The sequence below is a fragment of the Rousettus aegyptiacus genome, unplaced genomic scaffold (genome assembly GCF_014176215.1).
Source record: "Rousettus aegyptiacus isolate mRouAeg1 unplaced genomic scaffold, mRouAeg1.p scaffold_m13_p_17, whole genome shotgun sequence".
Classification (NCBI taxonomy): domain Eukaryota; kingdom Metazoa; phylum Chordata; class Mammalia; order Chiroptera; family Pteropodidae; genus Rousettus; species Rousettus aegyptiacus.
Genome location: NW_023416292.1, coordinates 11,370,685 through 11,384,271, shown reverse-complemented (window position 1 = coordinate 11,384,271; position 13,587 = coordinate 11,370,685). Strand labels below are relative to the sequence as shown.

The 13,587-nt window shown below is 32.3% G+C and overlaps 1 protein-coding gene across 4 annotated transcripts in view; it reads right to left on the bottom strand.

Moving 5' to 3' along the window:
- The window catches only part of TPR (translocated promoter region, nuclear basket protein), a 55,993-nt gene that overhangs the window by 16,204 nt on the left and 26,202 nt on the right, over window positions 1-13,587 (bottom strand). For all 4 annotated transcript variants that reach the window (XM_016166453.2, XM_016166451.2, XM_016166452.2 and 1 more), the window contains 15 exons: window positions 12,894-13,031; window positions 12,663-12,794; window positions 11,946-12,076; window positions 10,662-10,872; window positions 9,702-9,845; window positions 9,128-9,326; window positions 8,003-8,208; window positions 7,740-7,801; window positions 7,068-7,276; window positions 5,731-6,003; window positions 4,909-5,054; window positions 4,188-4,271; window positions 2,038-2,235; window positions 1,060-1,191; window positions 771-861 (listed from right to left, as the gene is read on the bottom strand). In XM_016166453.2, the coding sequence (XP_016021939.2) occupies window positions 771-861; window positions 1,060-1,191; window positions 2,038-2,235; window positions 4,188-4,271; window positions 4,909-5,054; window positions 5,731-6,003; window positions 7,068-7,276; window positions 7,740-7,801; window positions 8,003-8,208; window positions 9,128-9,326; window positions 9,702-9,845; window positions 10,662-10,872; window positions 11,946-12,076; window positions 12,663-12,794; window positions 12,894-13,031 (2,356 nt within the window). The remainder of the gene's footprint in view (window positions 1-770; window positions 862-1,059; window positions 1,192-2,037; window positions 2,236-4,187; window positions 4,272-4,908; window positions 5,055-5,730; window positions 6,004-7,067; window positions 7,277-7,739; window positions 7,802-8,002; window positions 8,209-9,127; window positions 9,327-9,701; window positions 9,846-10,661; window positions 10,873-11,945; window positions 12,077-12,662; window positions 12,795-12,893; window positions 13,032-13,587) is intronic.

The following is a 13,587-nucleotide window of genomic DNA, read 5'->3' as shown; positions in this document are numbered from 1 at the left end:
TAGTCATTATTTTCTCTTAAAAAATTTAAAAGTTGAAAAGATTGCCTGTCCTCACTTTATTCCAATGAGCACATAAACCTCGTACTTGAAAATGGACAGGCCTATGTGGAAACTCATATACACTATTTTTTCATTAGTCTAAATATATAGGTTTTTAATGTATTACTATTAACAATTTTAGCTTAGTATTATCTATAAAACCATGATATTATACCAGATGATCACTAATTCTTTAAAAGATATTTTAAAACAGTTCTAAAATGAAATCATTTTCTATAAATTTCATTATCAGTTGCTGCCTACATTTCCTCCAGGACTCATCCTTTCAAAGATTTAATAAAAAGCATGCTATATTGGTCAAAAAGTCTTTTATTCATTGGATAAGCAGACAACATTGCAAAGCTTCAATACCCACAAATTTTGAAACCCGTAGCTGGATCAGACTGACCTCTTCTGGTTGTGAAGTCCCTGATTTAACTTTCCTACTTAATATGAACAGTAGCAACACATGACATTTATAATACTTTGTGGATTTCAACATGTTTAATCTTATAGTAGTCCAATGAGGTAGAAAAGACAGTGTAATGACTGTACTTTACAGATATAAATATAGTAGACTTCCTGAGAAAATACGACAAAGCTAAGCAAGGGCCAATCTTTTGCTTGCTAATTTACTATCATGTTTTACTACCTATGCAATAATTAAATGCAATCCTAGTTTAGAAAATATCTCCCGATTTGTTCAAGGAAAAAGAGACTAAAAATCTCACCACTGTTTTGAGAATCAGCAGCTCTCTGATTACTTTCACCTCCACCCATACTTTCTTCTGTTTCTGTCCCTGGATCCGTCCCATCACCACCCTAAAAACAAAATATAAATACTAAGTGCAAATAAGTCAAATATAATTATCTTAAAAAATAATCAACCAAACTTAACCACAATAAAACAAACCCAAAGGCATAAAAAAGTTGAAGTATACTAAGAATATAGACCTTTCTATATTCTATATTTCCAAGCAAACTTGTAAAACAAATGGATGGCCAGAATTCTAGAGTTACCTCAGCATCATCAGCTTCATATCCATCATTGCCATCCGCACTACCGGTGCCTTCATTACTATCATCACCCTCATCTCCCATCCCTGTGTCATCTTCATCATCATCATCATCTTCCTCATCTTCTTCATAATCCTAGTAAAAAATCCCCAAGCATAAATAAAGATCCAGGATACGGCATCATACATGTTCTGCACATCTTGATACCATGCTTAGAAATTTATGTGATACAACACTGACCAGGATATAAGAGTTATCCTGAAAGTTGTTATGGGATTAGTTCAGTGGCAGCAAATATCAGAACTTTAAAGTTTATTAGAATTAGTACAATAATAATTGATTCTGAAATCTAATTGTTTGCATGAGATCAGTTCAGAGATTAAAGCTCCTAGGTGTCCACAAAGTGTCAAGTGGTCCACTTTAATTCTACATTTGAAATGTGGCACTGAAGAATGATGAAATTACACTGTGAGCTTTTAAAAGGCACTGTCTGATTAACAAAACAATCTAAAATGTAAAGTTGTCAGTACAGGATTAACTCCCAAAATAAAACACAGTTTCACTAAAAATATGCTTCAATTATTATGATACCTCAATTTCTTTTGAAAACAACTATGGGGCTCTAGGAGGAAAAAAATCCTAGTTTTGTCTATTACTTCCTGAAACCACAGAGTTTATAATTAAATCCACAGTAACTTACTGATAAGATTTAAGATTAGTTTTAATTAATCTAACACATTTAACAATCCCTAAAGGGCTGGCAATCATTTAAAAAACAAACTAGCTTGTTCCATCACCTGTTCCAGTTGATTTCAGTATAAAATAATAATTTAGGAGATAATCAGGATAAAAAAAAAGCAAAATAACTTAATTAAACTGACCAGAAATCAGAATGTATTGGTTGACACATTAGTAGTTCTAAGGATTTCAGTATTTCTTCTAGCAGTTTAAAAACAGTTGATGATGTCAAACCAAATTTACCTCATGTTCTCCATCATTTTCATCATCATCATCTTCTTCATCATCACTGTCAATTACGATGACATCATCTCCTTTGCCTTGCCCATCTTGAGATGAAGTTGTTTGCTGATCTGATTGAAGGGCTCCAAGATCTATTTGCAATGATTGAGAGTTTTCTTCTGTGTCTTCCATTGGAGTATAATCTTCCTGGGTGACTCCCTTTATAAATTAAGAAGAAAAAAAATTATATAAAGGAAAATATACCTAAATCTATCAATAACATACTGCAGATCTAAATAAAGACAAGAACAGTCACAAATTATTATCATTTTATTTTTTTAAAACTGTTTTCAAAACCAGAATTAAAAAACCAAACTAAAGAAGATAAATCTTGGGATTTCTTTAGTCTTCCATTAGAACTATTATAAATCTCATTGGGTAATAAATACTCCAATAAAAAAGAAAGAAAAATATATACATATATATGTGTAAAAACTACCACTGTGATATTGCAGATCATTGTCGTCCAACAGAATTACATGAACCATAATATGACTCACATATGTAATTTAAAATTTTGTAGTAGGTAGAGACAAGACACAGGGGAAATCAATTTTAATAATATATTTAAGAGATTCAAAACATTATTTCAATATGTAATCAATATAAAAATTATTAACTAGATAGTCAACATTTTAAAATTTGTAGGTCTTCAAACTCCAATATGTTTTACACTCACAGTATATTTCAAATATTCAACAGCCGATGTGGTTAGTTGACAGTGCAGTTATGTACCAAAGACAGAAAAAAAAAAATATCCCTGGGCTTCTAACCTATTATTAAAAAAAAAAGTTCTTCTCTCCAAACCAGAAATAGTCTGGAAAATACACTAAACTATTACTGTTGTCTTTTTACAAAGACTCTTCTACCCACAAAAAAACTGACTATCCTAAGCTTTCAAACTACATTAAGATATCAGACATAAAAATAATTCTTTGCTTAATCTATCTCTTCACAATTCCATTTGTTAACTCAAATAAACTGTAAATTTACTTTTGATATTATTAAAAAATTAAATGTCTACTTTTTAGTTAATCAGCAATATCTTTTTTTGAAAAGTGTTTTGTTTTTATTCCATCTTTAAATATGAATAGAGTTTATATTACAGTGGTACCCAGGAACTTAATCATTCTAAATAATATTTTCATATTTGTGTAGCTGGCAGGTGATGTATGGATAGCTTTGTAGAAATCTACTTTAGTTAATCAGTTAATACAGATGAGGAACCACTAAAATGAGAGCAATTATACACTGAAATGCCCAAGAGGTATACAGACATAAAAAAGCAGATGGTAAAAAAAGAATATCGACCAATTCTTGTACTAAAATTAAGGGATGATCATTAATAAACCTAATTTTTATATTATAGATACTAGATGTCTTAACCATTAAAGATAACATTTTACATTAAAATACAATCTTTCATAATTCAGTGAAGAAAAAAATGATTTGTCTTTTTCACATACCTATTAAACAGCCAATGGACCTTAAGGCGAATTACTTTCTAAATTTTTTTAAAATTATTTTTTAAATTTTATTAAAATATACCTAACATGCATTATTATATTAGTTTCAGGTGCACATTATAGTTATCTGATATTTATTTATCTAAAGAAGTGATCATCATGATAAGTCCAGCAACCATCTGACACGGTACAACACTGTGACAAAATAAGTGCATATAGCGCACTTGATTTATGACAAAATAAGTGCATATAGCACATAAATGCATTTCCTTTCATAGAGTAAATTCAGTAAGGAAAGCGATAGAGGGAAGCAATAGACCACCAAATTGGGCACTGCAGATTCACTCAACACTCAGCAAGCACTTGTCCTTCAAAATAACTGAGACTAGATAATCTTTACTTATGTCAACTGTTAGCATGGAATAATATCTGGGCTAAGAACCAAAAAATTTCTTTACTGTAAAGTGGAGAAGGCATTATACTAATTAAGAGTAAAACAAAGCAGAAAATTGCACAGTTAATTCTATTAACAGTTCATTAAATATAAAAGCAGCCAATTAAAAAAAATCCAAATGATTAAATTTGTCAAAGCTAATTTCATTCATTAAAATAAGCAATTTGTTATTTTAAATATGTTTTACTTACTTCTCCAATGGAATCTTGAGAATCTTGGTTGTATACTTGAGTCTCTACCTCTCCATCAGTACTTTCTTCTGCCATAACTTCTTCCTGAATCATGACATACAGTGTGTTTAATATTTCAGTTCACTAGATAAAGCATTCAGCTAGTTCTCCCAATAAAATAAAACTCAAATCTGTAATTTTAAGGAGCTGTACATCAGAAATGTTCATTTATATTTACAAAACATAATCACATTCTTTAGTATATACAAAATGAGGCTAATTAGCAGTAATCAAATATAAGCTAATGAAATTAATTTAGTAGTCTCAATGTTTGCTAGTAAAACAATTCATTACAATTTGTCCTCTATGAAAGAAAATAAAGGAATATAATTTTGGATAATCTGAGAAAAAGATGGCAGGTAACAGTTTAAAATGTTCATGAAAATATATAATTCTTTATTTTTTGAATTAGATAAAACCACTAAAAGGGAATCTGATTTGTTTTGTAATTTTTTAAATTGAAATGAGAACACATTTAATTAAAGATATGCGAAGGTTATAACACACTGTCAGCAACAGCAACAGTACCTGTGCTGTCAGTGGAAACTTTGTAGTAAGTTAACGAGAGAGAGTTTTCTGGAGTTTGGCCCCAAAGGTTCATTCACCTCATAATAGTGTAACTGAAAAAAATATCTTAGCTCTATTGATAGAAGTAAAAACAAACAGAAGAACCTCTACACACCTCAGTTCCTACAGGTGTGACGCTTTTCAACTTCTTTGGAAGAGGCATTTCTACGGTATCATCAGAGACCTGGTCTGACGCTTCTATGGTGCTATCCTCTTCCTCTTCACGTGTACGCTTTGGCAAAGAACTTGGGGTAGCTGAAACTTTGAAATTACATAATTTAAATCTTGAATTACAGCACTATGATCAACTCAATTTAGACAGTTATTTTTAAAAACACAAGTCATTTCATTAAAGAAAGACACAATAAACACTTACTTGGACAACCCAATTTATTCCATTTGCTGATCTATGTGCAAAGAGCAAATTACACTCGGAAACACCAACCTAACCTTTGGTTAACAAAGCCCATCGGCCTTTATTGCAATTCTCTTGACTCACTGTGACTGTGCTAATACATAATTGCTATTCATAAAGTTTATAGAGGGCCTTCTGTATTTTTTAAAAGCCAGGCCTTCCTGGATAAAATAATTTACTTCTGTGTTTAGATCTGAAAATCCTTATTTGGTCTTTTCTTAAGATATCTTTTAGTTTGTAGGACCTGTATTAAGTTACACACAGATTTTATGACTTGTATCACCTTTAAAATCAGTCAAAAAAAAAAAAACTGGAGAAGAAAAAACTGAATGACAAAAACAAGTGATCTGAAATAGAATTCAGTAGTAAACATAAAATTAAATATTAGGAATAATTTATCCATTCTAATGCCTGGCAGAAAACAAGTATGTACAAAGAGTACTCAAGATGTGTTCTATATCCAATAAACTATATCCAATAAACTATAAATGCACAGGCCTACTCAAACTTCATTAATCTTACCGGTGCCAAATACTGCTGTGGAAGTAGAGGGCCGCTCAACTGGCGAACTCTGAACCACCTCTACTATGTTTGGAGACAGCTCTTGATTTGCGGGCTCAATCTGAGCATGACTCTGTTGAGTGGGTTGCACAAAAGCCGTGGCCTGTGTCTGTTGCTGAACAGTTAAAATGGGTTGAGGGATAGAAGGCTGGACGTTAGGACTAGTAGAGCGAACTGATCCACTGGTGCTTCCAAAAACTGGAACATGTTCCACAGGCCCTTCTGATTGCATAGCTGAAAAGTAATTATAATGTTAAATATATGAAGTCTTCCATTGCGTCATTGTTCCTATTCTGTGTTATAGGTAACATTTTGTCTATTTGTGGACATATCTCTTACCACTCACTAGACAAAAACAGAGTAAAGATAACGGATGCATTTCTGTACTGCCATGTGACTGATATGGTAGCATGCAATAAACTGCTGGCTGAATTAGATAAATACCTGAAATTGTTTTTTACATCAATTATTCTACTTAAACTACGGCCAAATAAAATCAATGAAATTAAGAAGCTCAGAGTCAAATTACAAGTTTTTATTAAGCATCATTTTGTTTGACATAAAATAGCCATTAAGTTTAATTGGTAATACATTGGAAAAATATTGTATTGAATGCAGCCGAAGTAAAATATTCTGTACTTTTCACAGCATATACACACATTATATATGTCTAAATGCTTAAATAATTTACTGAATTCCACCGTTTATTAAGACAAGAAGCTAAGGAAATTGCATTTAGTAAAGTTTTACTAAATACCTATCTTGGGCTTGGGTAAAGGAATTAAATAGTGAAGATTTCTTACCCTTTAGGAACTCGATCTAATAGAGTAAAAATGGCATGTATTCAACTGAATTGAAACTGCTATAGTAAGAAAATGTCATGAAGACAAAGTGGAGAAAGCAATTAAAACGTCAAGACAGTTTCAGTGAAAAAGCAGTGTCTGGGTTCAACCAGCGACAATATGGTTTTCTGAAGTGGGTTTCACATCATCTTTCCTTGCCATCAGAAGTGAAAATTTTGATCCAGAAAAAATATGCCTTATATTTGTAGTGGTGTATTTTCCCCTTTCTTTTGCTTAAAAATAAAACAAAGCAGAAAAAAAGGGAGAGAGGGAATTTGCTGCATTCCCAAATATCCTGGGAGGTAATGCACTTGAAAACATTAACTGCCCACTTTCATCATCATGTCTGAATTTAGCTTCAGTGGAAGCCTCACTTAGCCTTAAAGTTACTGTCATCTTCTTATGATAACTCTCAATAAGCAGTCCATCCAATTAGATTAGTGTTGTTTTACTTACCTTCTTGTGATTCCACTTGTGTAGTGGGCATCACTGTAGCCGTTGGGGTAGTAGTAGGATTTGTAACAGTGGCAGGTGTAACCATTGGGCGAATACTAGCCCTGGGGGTTGACTTATTCCCAGCCATAGCTGCAGCTGTCACTTTACTTGGAGTAGATACAACAGGAGTTGGCTTGATATTAGCTGTTGGTGGGTCTGAGGTGCTGGCACTTATAGAGAGGAAAAATGCAAAAATAAATGAAATTACTATAACTATTCTTTATAAAGTACAAATGCTCTATCAAAAGCGAAACGTATATATTTCCGTAGTGAGTGTTCCACAAGTATGACCTTAATATGCATTCACATCTTATTAATTCTGTTTTCTAACGCTGCTCTGGATAGACTTTAACAGTTTTAAAAATTAGTATCCTATCTTAGAAGTCGTCATATCTTAAAGATGAAAGATGTTTTCTGTCACGAAGTTCTACCTGATACGATAGTATGCCGAAAACATGAATTCTGGGGGAAAAAAGTTGTCAAGGAACATGATGCAGTGTTACACAGATAAATAGCTCTTTAATATGTTTTCCTGTTTTTCTCCCTCAAAATCGGTTGACCTTCCCTAAACTTAAAAAAAAAAAACAAAAAACAAATAAACAGATAACAGACTGGAAGAGAATCAAAACTCACGTTCCTCTTTCACCAGAAGCTGGGGTTGTTTTCAACGTGATCTGTCTCTGCTGTTCTGGGACCTGAATAAAAAGAAAAATATGGATCACTGTGCTTACCCTACATGAGTACGGCACTGAACAATGCCATCCAAATATTTTTTCTCTGAAACCTGTGTTTTTTGTTTAGCCAAAATTCATTCAAAAAAAGGCACCTAAATCACCAGACGCTTATCAGTGAAATGTGCAAAAAGATCTGTCAATGAAAGGGAATTAGCTTATCACCTTATTAGTAGGTTCTTGGGGCTCATCTCTCTGTTCAAGGTGTCTCTCTTGATGCTCCCTGAGTTCTCTTTCCAAGCGACTAATTCGACCTTCATATTGGGACTTCAGAGCAGTCATACGAACATCCAATTCATCTTTCTGCTGATCTAAGGCTCCGTTCCTTTGTTTAAGCTCCTCATTTTCTTTAGTTAGCTGATCTTTTACACCTAAAGAAGTAACCACACGACTCTATTCATGTGTTAACCAAACAAAAATATTTATGTGCTTAACAGGTATTCAGAGATCGTTACCAGATTCTACTCCTGTAGTTTAACATCTGCAGTAATTCTGATACACTATACATCTCAACAGGCAAAGTTCTAAAAGTATCCGTATTTATTACTCCAACATAAAAATATGTACATTTTCCTAAGTTCTCAAGTGAGATAAAGGATCCATCATCAAACTGCAGTCAGCAGAAGTCCTTTTAGATGGACTTTACTATTTCAGTGCAAGGATATCATATAAGTTGTAAACTTTCATGACAAACATCTATAGCATATACTTAAAAGTAACTTTATTTTTTAATAAAATAAGTTGCTGGGACACTATCTCAGAGATCATTAAAAAAATGCTCATAATAAAACCCAACAAATTTGGCATTTTATTTACCTACTAAGCAGACTGGAAAGCAAGGAACAGTAAGGCCCTGAGTGCTGCTGCAGCACTGGGCTCCTCATAAATCTGACATATTTTCCCTGAAGGGCTCGAGAGGCCCTTAGTGAGGAACAGAAACATTTCTGGTCTGGGAAGACCCAACGCCGTCTAGTTTACAGAAGGCCTCTGGATAGTACACTGTGGACCTGAAGGATCTCCATCAGAAGGTCGTAACACTGAAGCAGAAGGACAGCAACACACTCCATCTATTTATTACCAGTTCACAACTAAGACTTCATTCATCGAGGACATTCTCATCCCCTGAAAATTCAGATTGCTCTAATTTTGTGTCTAATTAAATAAATCCAATATTTAAAACACACACAGAAATCACTTCATAGTATTTACTTTTTTTCCTTTCCCAGTGAATTTTAATCTTATACCAAATAACTACTTTTCCTATCAAATTCAAACCTTAAAGAAATTTACCAGCTAAATGTGCAATTTTTGATTTTGCTGCTACTATAGCCTTTCTAGTTTTTTCCTCCTTTTCAGTTATTTGCTGGCGGAGCTGCTCCTCCTGCGTGGTTCTATCTTGAAGATCCTGACGAAGGCGTGAGAGTTCAGACTGAAGCTGCACAGTCTGTTCCTGGAGATTTCTTGCTTCCATCTCTTTTTCAGACAGTGTCTTTTAAAAGAAAGCAAAGTGTTCATTACCTAAGTCGATCAAACCACTATAATCTGTATGTTCTACAAACTGAAAAAGTAAAACTTGTTAATTTGCTTATTTACATTAAATGGAAGAATAAATATAAAATGGTGGTCAAACCAAGTAAGCGAAAACGTGATGACTACACGCTAATTCTATACATGAGTCATTCAAAGAAAAAAGGATAAAATACATACATTTCCATATAAAAGTGTCAGTATTTAACCCATAGTTTTTAAAATTCCTTTTTTTTTTTTTTTTTTTATCACTGAGTAATAGTTCATTCTATTTCTTTAGGTATTCGACAATGAGGAAAGAATTGGGACATAGACTTTCGCTATCTCACACTCATACCTTCTGCAGATTCTCTACTTGACTCTCGAGTGATTTTGACTTTGTCTCAGCTTGGTGAAGGCTTTCTTTCAGCTCCTGCATTTCCTGGACTGAGATATGCTGTTCCTGATGGTCTCCAGAAGACTGAGCTGAGGTCTCCATGACCTAATATAACAAATAATAATATACTTCCACATTTATATTCAATAATTCCACTTCTGCAAGTTCATGTAAGGAAATAATAACTATGCAAATAAATTTATCTTTGATATTCATAAATGAATTTTTTATTAAGCAACTTTAATGTACAAATGTAAGTTACTAAATAGATAAGCAGCTAATCAAGATGATGGTGCACTGTTTGACATGGAACTGTCTGGAAAAATGAATCACTCATATATAAAGAAAAGTATCCTAAAGTGCCAACAGTGGTTAACACTGAAAGGTAAGAATTTTGTATTTTTTTCTACATATATTTTCTAATCTAACATGTGCCAAATATGTAATTAAGCAGATATAAAGTTCTTTATCTTCGGGAAACAAAAACAAAATTCAGATTCAAAATTTAACAAGGATTTAAAAATTCTTTTTGATCGGTAGTTAACAGATTAATTTAAAACTGTAACACTATCTGATTAATTAGAAGAACTATCATTTTTCAATATACAAAATTTTAGTCAGCAATGAGTTATAAGAACATAGTTTTGAAAAGGGAGAATATTTGAAACTGGAATATTAAACTAAAATATCTTGGATTAAAATTTCTCTATGAATTTATATTGTACTTTGGAACATAGTAAAGAGTTGATTTTAAATAAAGATATATATATAAGCTTACACTCAAGTTTAGAATCTAAATATCAATAATCAAAATTACAAAGATTTTTGTAAGTTATCCTTAAATGGTATGCAAATTATGTACATAAATGATATACTGTACATATAAAGTATACATATAAAACAAAAATCACTTCGAAATACCTTATCCTGTTGTGCTTTAAGTTCTTCATACTGAGTCTTGTACCTACGCCCAATTTTCTTCACTTGAGTAATAGTTTTGACTTTTTCTTGTATATCAATTATTTTGGCATCTAAGTCCTTCTGGATGTTTTCCTTTTCAGTTCTTACTTTACCTAAATCTTCCCTTAGACTCTGGATTAAGTTCTGGTTGTTAGTCAAAGATGCATTTGATCTAAACAACAAAAAAATGGTGTAAAGGAGACAGACTAAGTATATGAGACATTTTCAAATTTTAAAATCCTTAAAAACACATACACATACTTCAAAAAATAATTCCTTAATTTATGAATCTGTACTTCTTTAAAAAGATTGTTTGATTATTACATAGGTGTACATGCCCATTTTAAAGATAAGAAAAACCAAGCTACCAGCAGTCAAATAACATGCACAATTTTAAATAGTAATCAAGTGCTGGTATATAGATTTTAATTTACATTTGCCTGATACCAAAATCTATAACCCACTCCATTGAGTATTAAGTAAATACGTTAGGTTTTGTAGGTCACATACAGTCTTTGTTACACAATTATTCCTTTTTTATAATGCTTTAGAAACGTTAAAATGATTTTTAGCTTACAGGCCACACAAAACAAGACTGTGGGTTATAGCTTGCCAAATCCTAAATCTAATCACCTGAATTAAGAGTATGGGTTTAACCTTGAGTACCTTTCTGAATCTCACCTTTCTTATTTTTTAAAATTTAGTAATATAGTGAGATATGTTATAAAAAAAGTATATAGAAAATGTGTAAGCTTTCAAGCTTATGATGATGTGAACAATTGATATTAAAGCTTTAAAAATGCAAACCAGAATCATTAATTTTAATATTCAACTTATCTTTAAAAGGACAATGTAAGTTCGTTTTTAAGAATTTAACTTAAAAACTTCCTTTATTAAGAATTTTCAAAATAGGTTCATGAATATATTCTAACAACAAAAAAAAGACATCTATTCGCGAAAGTTATTTAGATTGTTTAGAAAATACATTTAACTTTAGAGACTCATATCAACTGTGTAGTTTTTTTAAAAAGTAACAAAATATAAAGAATTTATACATAAAGACATAAAATTAAATTACTGTTTGCTTGGCCCTTGAAAGTAATAAAGGGAAAAACACACATAAGGGCTCCAGCACTTTCCATTCTTTCTAAAATCAGGAAGCACTCGTGGAGTCTTACAAAGAGTAGAAGTGAACTTCTTCAATATTTCATGTATTATATACAATGTAAGGCTTCTTCCGTATACCTTGCAATCTCAGCTTTAAGTCTCCCAATTTCTTCAGTTAACTGTTGAATACGCTTAGTGTGAACTTCCTTTTCAGAAAGGAGCTTCCGATATTCTTCAGTATCTGGATCTTTCTGTTGACTTATTAGATGCTAAAATAGCAAAAATGCATAACATGGTGTTACGGGTTTGCCAAACTAATGTATAATAAAATAGTAGAGTATCTAATTATGTTTACATTGGGTATCTTGCATACAAAGTGATATCTAGATTTGGGTAGGTCACCCTCCTTGACTTTTCAGATTGCTTGTGTGATTTAAAAAAAAAAAAGGAATAAATGGGCTCTTAAATCCTATAGTCATATTCAGATAATAATGGCTTCCACTCTAGAACATTTTGGGGTGAATTGCTTTACATTTATTATTTAACTTTTGTAACATGAAGTGCTTATTACATCATTTTTACAAATGAAGAAAATGGGCTTAGAGAAATTCTCACAAGTCATGTAACTACTGTGTGGCACGGCAGATTTTCAACCTTTTGTTTGAATACAGAGATGAGTTTCTAATCAGACTATACGCAATATGGTTTTGTCCTCCACCTCCACAAAAAACTTCTTTAAGCACGTCAATAAACTAAATAATTTTCCCTCTTCAAATATTTTATCCCCTTAACTTTTACCCTATCCCTTAAAATCAACATGTTTCCATGTTTCAGAATGGGCTTAACTGCATTTACCTGGTTACGGGCTTTCCAACGTTTGACATCTTCTTCCAATAACTTCTTCTCTGCTTGCAGCATGCCGCTTTTCTCACTCAGCTCAGCGTTGGCTTCTTGTAAGGGTAAAATATCTAACTCCAGTTTCCTCACCTAAAAACGTGCCAGTATTTTTTAATACGCAATGTAAAAATTCCTACATAATGTTATTGAAAATAAAACGCCTTTACTCTTGAACAGTCAGTTACAAACCTTTGCTTGCATCTGCTGTAGATCCTGTTCTAGCCTCTCCTTTTCTTCTCTTAGCATCTTATTGGTCTCCATAACTACATTCATTGTTTCGGTTTTCTTCATCAGTTCTTCATGCTGGGCCATTGTTTTTGCAGTTACCTAAAGATTTCAAGCACATGTATAAATACACCAACATCTAACAGGTGAAGATCTATCCTTTCCTACCAGTTCTAATCATTCCTACAAAAAGGGTTTAAATGTCAACTTTAAAAAATAAATTTGTGACAGTTTTATATCTTTTTCTGTGATGCATCCTAATTACAGAGTTTAAACAAATGCAAGAAATTATAAAGATGAAAGCAAAAAGATATCACAAACCCCACCGACAAATAATCCATCTTACCATTTGGTAAACATGTCAATTCCAAAGCTATACTTTTTGTTATACTGAATAGTTCTAAAATAATGGTATCTTGGCCCTAGTTTTTTGCCCCTTGTACTGAAATTCTTTTTCATTTTATTCGGTTGTTTCATCGCAGGTTTTGAGCAATTTTACTGAATATTTGTTCAATTGTCAAATTCTTTCCTCTTCTCATTGGGTGTAATTACCCATCTTCTGCACGTTACTTTATTCCCTCACCATTTTTAAAGCCAAGGCTCATGGTTGGCATGCTAGTTTCACACTGCATTCTATAATTTTGATATAATGTATGTT